The sequence below is a fragment of the Salminus brasiliensis genome, chromosome 12 (assembly GCF_030463535.1).
Source record: "Salminus brasiliensis chromosome 12, fSalBra1.hap2, whole genome shotgun sequence".
Classification (NCBI taxonomy): Eukaryota; Metazoa; Chordata; class Actinopteri; order Characiformes; family Bryconidae; genus Salminus; species Salminus brasiliensis.
Genome location: NC_132889.1, coordinates 34,809,435 through 34,816,203, shown reverse-complemented (window position 1 = coordinate 34,816,203; position 6,769 = coordinate 34,809,435). Strand labels below are relative to the sequence as shown.

The 6,769-nt window shown below is 40.7% G+C and overlaps 1 protein-coding gene across 1 annotated transcript in view; it reads left to right on the top strand.

The window, feature by feature from the left end:
- moto (minamoto) overlaps positions 1 to 6,765 on the top strand; it is a gene marked incomplete at its 5' end in the record, with an annotated part of 7,375 nt that extends 610 nt beyond the window's left edge. The window contains 5 exons of the mRNA XM_072693816.1: positions 695 to 799; positions 942 to 2,700; positions 3,038 to 3,172; positions 3,406 to 3,586; positions 4,932 to 6,765. Of these exons, the coding sequence (XP_072549917.1) occupies positions 695 to 799; positions 942 to 2,700; positions 3,038 to 3,172; positions 3,406 to 3,586; positions 4,932 to 5,134 (2,383 nt within the window). The remainder of the gene's footprint in view (positions 1 to 694; positions 800 to 941; positions 2,701 to 3,037; positions 3,173 to 3,405; positions 3,587 to 4,931) is intronic.
- Between the last annotated feature and the right edge of the window lie 4 nt (positions 6,766 to 6,769).

Here is a 6,769-nt window from a genome sequence, read left to right as displayed (position 1 = left end):
CTTTCTTTATCATTTAACTAGTATTACATTTATTTCTGAAATACTTTATCTCTGTACAACACTCAAGTTTAGAGAAGCAAACATTACAAAAGTGAATAGTAGAAAAATAAATGGGAAACAATTTGAATCCTGGAGAAGACATACAGAATAAAGTAAGAGAAATCCAAAATCTGTACAAAGGCAAAGGTTTCAGATTATTGTGCTTATGAGGCCAGTGTAATTAATGTTGAAGCCCTATCTGGTCTATTTTATTGCCTTATTATTTCCAGGGGTGGACAATCGTAAGGGCTTGTGATTGACAGGGGCCCGAAAAAATAATTTATTAAGTATTTTGGCAGAACCGTTACAGTTGTGGGGCACAGTGTTGTATTTTTTCATGGGGCTCAAAATCCCTGACAGCGCCCCTGCCCGTTTCTATAGAGAATGTTGTAAAAAGTAAGACTGTTTAAGATGAGGTATTATAACTCAATGCATTACAAATTGTTGCAATATAAATTTCTGTTTTTGTGTAACCATATTAGCTTTGTAGCTGTAGCACAAATCTAAAGAAGCAACAATATTAGTAGTAGTAGTAGTAGGGAAAATTGTGTAGCTTTAATTTGTTGCCAAATTTTTTAATCTACAATATCGATCAAATGGCTGCTAGGTATTTAAGAAGTAAAAAAAAAAATTAACTGAGTTGTCACTGTTACAGGAATCTTACAGATGGCAATGACTGTGGGAGTGAGGCTGATCTCTATGGATTAGTGTCAGACATTTTGGAAGAGGTGGACCCAATGGACTGCTACTTCTCACAGGAGTTAGTATTCAAGTAGTGTAAAAAAAAATGCTTACTGTAAATCTGACAGTATATAAAATAATTATAATATATATGTCTTCATATTGGTAAGCTTCTTTTAAAATGATCTGTATCTGTTTAACACAAACACTGATCTCAACAGGAAATCAACTGGTCTAAAAACAGTGTGGTCACCCAAGTCTATGAAACAGGATAGCTTGCAGTACCTTAATTCTGAGGCAAAGGTGCAGTCCAGCTCTGGCATGCAGCCTAACCGTCTCTGTCCTGAGCCAATGGAAAGAGACTCTAATCAAAGCACTGACATTTACCAGCATTTCAGCAGTTTTGATGTTTCTGACTCATCTTGGCTTTTCTCTGCTTGCAACGGAGAATCTGATGCCTATTCTCCAGGAGTCCAAGATTTAACCAGACCACCTCCTGGTCTCGGTATTCCCCCTGCGGTAAATGCCTACATTGCCAAGACCCAGGCAGGAAAATCTGAGCATGGCATGCCTGGGAAGGACAATAGTTTCTGTAGCACCAGTGATGACCTGTACGAGAACATGGATACATTTAATGACTCTTGCTGCTCACCAAATAAAATGAATGACTCCTACTTCAGCCCATTCCAAGACACATCTGTATTGAGCAGGCACAAAAGTCATAGAATGCCACATTCTATGCAGGATGTTGACAAGCTGGCTAATAACATCCAGGCTCTTCTTGTGGGAGAGCAAGATGATGTCTTTAAAAGCGAATCAGCTCAGAACAATTTTATGAAACTTCAGGATGAGAACATGTTTGATCTGAAGAGTCACCCGTTCCAGAAGATATCAGCACTTGTTTCGCAAATGCCCAGTCTTAAGAAAGATCTGATGGGGAGCTTGGGGGAGCAAAGAGGAGGTGATGTTGGGAAAGGTCTTCCCTTGCAAAATGATTACGCCATTAAAGACTTTCCAGGGTTTGGTCAGCCACCAGACTATTTTGAGCCTCCCAAATCTTTCCAATCCCACTTACATCCCTCAGGACCACACCAAAGCAAAGAGTCAAGCCAGAGAGACACTAGGACCCCCCAAACCAGCCTCCACCAGTACTATCACGGCCAGTCAAACCAGTACCAAAGTCATACTAAGCTTTCAGCCAAGGCCAGCATCCGCCCTGACCACCAGGGGATATCCAAGCTAATGTCCCACTCTGTTACTGAGTTTGTTCCTCTCGCGTCATCTCAGCAGAGGCCTACAGGCAGAGTCTTTAATGATTTTGTACAGGGCGATGGTGTGAGTCTGCAAGGAAGAATGGGTCAGACAGGCTTAGGTTTGGGTTTGGAAAGCCTGAGGAACATGGCAGGCAGTGGAGATGGAGGGAATTTCAGTGTGCAACTAGACAAGAGTAGGCTGCAGGCAGCTGCTGCCACAGGCTTTACATCTGAGGGGCACAACTCTCAGCAGTTTGGAGTCAAACCCAAACCTCTAGCTAGCTTTCCAAGAGAGACAAGCAAAAAACAAGGACTCTTGCAGAACCCCTATCAGATTCTAGGCACTATATATGCTGGTCAGGCCAGACACAATGGAGCAGGCTCCAGCCAAGCAAAACCTGTGCCAGCCCAGATGTTCCCTTACATGTACCAGGTGGGGGATCCCCGACAGAATCCATACCACTGGTTCACTTCCCGCTCTCTGCTACCCTCTGTGCCTCTATTGGAAATGAGTGACCTTTTGCCAGATGGAGAAATTCCAACTTTAAACCCTTACCTACAGGAGCTGATAGGGCCAAACACAGCTAGTGTAGATTTTCCTGGGTTTATGTCCACCCTGAGGTCACCAAAATTCAGCAAGAGTCGTGGGGGACCTATGAGCCAACTGCATCAATATCTGGAGGAGTGCTACGAGCAATGGAGAATGCTGGAGAAAGAAAGAAAGAAGGTAATAATCCAAGATAGAAGACTCCAAGGCCTAGAGTCCCAAGTTCATGAAAGTTAACAAAATAAGCATGTAAATGGAACACATTTTTAACATTTTAAAGAGTCACATGTTTTTAATCGATTAGCATTGACCTAGCATCTTGTACTGAAAATGACATCTAATTTATGGCCTACATAACAAGCGCAACATGTCTTCTGTCCATCACTTGGGGCCTTGGGCCTATGTCCTATGATGTTAGACCCAAATCTTTAAAGTTGTTAGAATTAAGTATTAAAGAAGAAATACATTTATTTTTGCTCTAAAAGATGACAAGCAGTTAAGTATAATTTTCTACTAGACAGAGTCTCTTCTGGTGAAGAGCTATCCAGGCAAGCGTGTGTCTGTGGTGAGCAATAACTCTCTGCCCAAGATGCCTCCCAACCCCTCCAGAGTGGACAGGCTCATAGTGGATCAGCTTCGAGAGCAGGCAAAGGTCAGCATACACAAGTAGCTTAGATCAAGGATACAGGTCATGTTATCCAGTTTCTGTAGTTCATTGAGCGTGGTTAGGTTTTTCTAGGCAAGCATCTTCTGTTTTTGTCTCTATCTCACAAAACATAGTAAATAATACATGTAAACATTGCTCACAGTACTGCATTGGTTATTAGAAGTATCTGTCATTTCGTTATCAGTATTTTTAATTAGTAATTTGTTTAAAATTTAAAGGTAGTGAGTTTGTTGGGGAAGATGGAACGCTTGCGGAGTTTCCCTCTCCACGCTAATATCTGTTCAGCACTGGATAGGCATCTGGAGGCTATCTACATAACTCAGACCCGTCGCAAGGATGAGTTCCTCAACAGCAGCAGCAGACAGAGACAGGGCTCAGCTTACCTGAGGGAGGACACAGGTAGTTGCATACAAGACACACTGTGATAAATCACAGATGACAGAAGTTAAGAAATATCATTCGGTAGATCATTCTTTCAGGTAAGCATAGTGGCATCATAGATATCTAGTGTCTTTTTGCCCCTTGTTGAAAATGGAACTATTAGAGACATTTCTCAGCATATTTACTGAACCTTGTGTACTGTGATTGTGTCCAGGCTCACAGCTCGACCTTTTGTAGCCCTCTTGTTTTTAGAATTAGAAAAGAACAGACTGAAATTTATAGTAACATGAAGTATGTTTGGGGGTTTAGGTGGGGGACCATGTCTTTCTGTCTCCTATAAATTCCCATTTCTTCCCTTCCAAGTTTTCTCTAGTCCTCTCAGTCTTGCCCCTATTCATTAAGGTAGAAGCTGCCCAGAACTCCAGTCCGAGTTGTACAGTGTCTTCTCATATGACAACCGTGTAAAGTATTGCTGGAACTTAAATATTGTAAAATAACATGCAATTTTCAGAGCATGGTGCCATCAGTCTGGCTAGACACTCTATTGGGGAAACAGGAAGATTTATATGAAAAAAAATCATCCAAGAACAAACTTTAGATCAAGGTGCTTCATGCATTTGTGAGAAACCAGACACATTAACACAGGGTAATCTTGTTCTTGTATTAACACCCCCTCCTTGTTGCTTCACTCATCATCTGTTTTATCAGCTCCACTTCCCATAATAGAAGCAATTTGTATTTCTATAATTCCAGACTGTCTCCATCTGTTTCTCTGCATACTGCATACTGTTATTAGCCTCCTTTCACCCTGTTCTTCACACGGGACCACTACAGAGCAAGTATTATTTGGGTGGTGGATCATTCTCAGCTCTGCACTGACACTCACATGGTGGTGGTATGTTAGTGTGTGTTGCACTGGTACAAGTGGATTAGACACAGCAGTACTAGAGGATGGCCAACACAAACTGTGCAGTAAGAATGGCCCACCACCCAAAATAATACTTGCTGAGCATTGAAGAACAGGGTAAAAGGAAGCTAATGACAAAGTATGCAGAGAAAAAGATGGACTACTGGGAATAGAGAGCTACAGAGTGCTTTTATATGGGAAGTGGAGCTGATATAGTGGCCTGTGAATGTAGTAATAAAAGCACAAAAAGTACCAAAAAATTCACATCTCTATTTTAATATTGCCAACATTTTATTTAAAATGGTTATTAAAATGGCTATATTTGCCACCACTAAAGAAATGACTTGCTAAGTTTCTCTGCAATGCACCCCCTCTGAATGACTTTGTTTATATTTTAGCACTCTCCTTTTAAGTCTAAACATCTCTCCTCTCTACCTCTCTGTTTACCTGGCTTAGAAACTCTCTATTTGGCATCCGCACTGAAAGACCTGAGCAGCAGCACCCGGAAGTCTCGCACTGCTCTGTGGTGTGCGCTGCAGATGACCCTGCCAAAAACCCGGGCAAGCCCCACAGAAGGAGGAGAGACGGACACCTGTTCAGCTCTGGGTCAACACAGTCCTGACCTCTTTGTCCCAGAGAGAGCTGTACCCACCCTGTGATCTTCACCAGGCAAACATTCCAGAGTATGTGTGTGTGTGCGGGAATGCACACTGCACACACACACAGTAACAATCTGCAGAGAAGGGAACAGCAGCTGCTGAGATGACATTCAGTGTGTTCAGTGGAGTGAGTGAATATTGTTACTTAAGTTATTACACTACAGTGATACAGTAGGCTCTGTTCTGAGCAATAGATGCAATCCTCAGTTCAGTAACATTTATCATTCTTATTTAAAAATCCCAATCAACATAAGAGCAGCTTCTCCAAAGGATAGTGTGTGGGAATTATGGCAGTAAGATCACTGAGCCATTTTCCCATGTATTTCAAGAGGCCCTCCACATTCGAATTGTGGACAGACTGCTGACAGAGAGAAAGAGAGAGAGAAAGAGTGAGTATGAGAGAGAGTGAGATAATGAGAGAGAGAGAGAGAAGCAGGAGACCTGAAGTGAGAAGGAGTTTGTGTGAAAGAAAGACGGAAGGAGACAAGATTCTGAAAGATGAAGACTGGCAAGAACAGATTAGAAGAGGGACCTTTTAGCGGTTGATCATTGGAGAAGAATGTAAGTTAAGGTCAGTGAGCTTGAAGGATAATGAGAATGTCACCCTCTTGACCTCAGATTTTAGTGCAAATGTTAAAGCAATGTTTAGTCCCTCTGAAAAATTCAGTACATTCTGAAAATAATTTATCTTATAATAATTTAACTTTGGTGTAATTAGTGTCTGCTCTAAAGAAACAAATCTTGTAAGTTAAGGCACTAATAAGAACTTAGATTTCAGTAAGTCCAAATTTCTTGTGTTTTACTTATTTATTGGAACGTTTTGTTTCTTGCAAACTTTGGTTTAAATGCTAATAATAATAATTATTGCAAGATTTCTTTGGGTAATTCTGCTAATTAATCTTATTTATTTCCAATCTAATAAACAGCATTCTACCTTCAGATAAACTGGAGTGCATTTTCAAACAGTGGCTCATATTTATTAAGCATCTCTGACAAACACCGATCTCAGAGCAGATGTCATCTGTCTTTCTTCAGCACCTGTCCATTAGTTGCCACAAGCAACATTGGCTTGCATGCAGTTCCTTAACGCCCTTTTCATTCTGAGGATCTGATTATATTTTTGAAGGACGCTGATCTCAGATCATATCTCATCAGTCTTTGCAGTGCTCTTTAGCGCTATGTAAAAGGCAACTGATCCCAGGTCAGCCTTTTGTACTCTTGACATGATAAATGATGATAAATATGGGCCAATATTGGTTAACTATTATACAGTGTATCTCAAATCAACCACACAACTCAATCCAATTAAAATGAGTAGTAACCTAAATCTTGTTTATATGTTTATATGCAGTGTACTTAACTGATGCTTATCTATGATGAATCATATATTTTTTTTGTAAATTTGAGTTCAAGTCAATAGAGAAAATCCCTCTTAAGATCTGGGAGGAATACTGACTCATACGTGGACTGATGTAAATTAAGTAACCAGCTTAAACCCTGCCGATGTCAGGGACAGTCATTTGTTCAGATAGCGCATTTTAAAGTTTCTGTTTGATTAATGTGGCATTGCTCCTCTTTTTGTTAGCAGTTACTGCTATACGTAAATTATACAGTATTAAAATAAAGTCAAAAAGC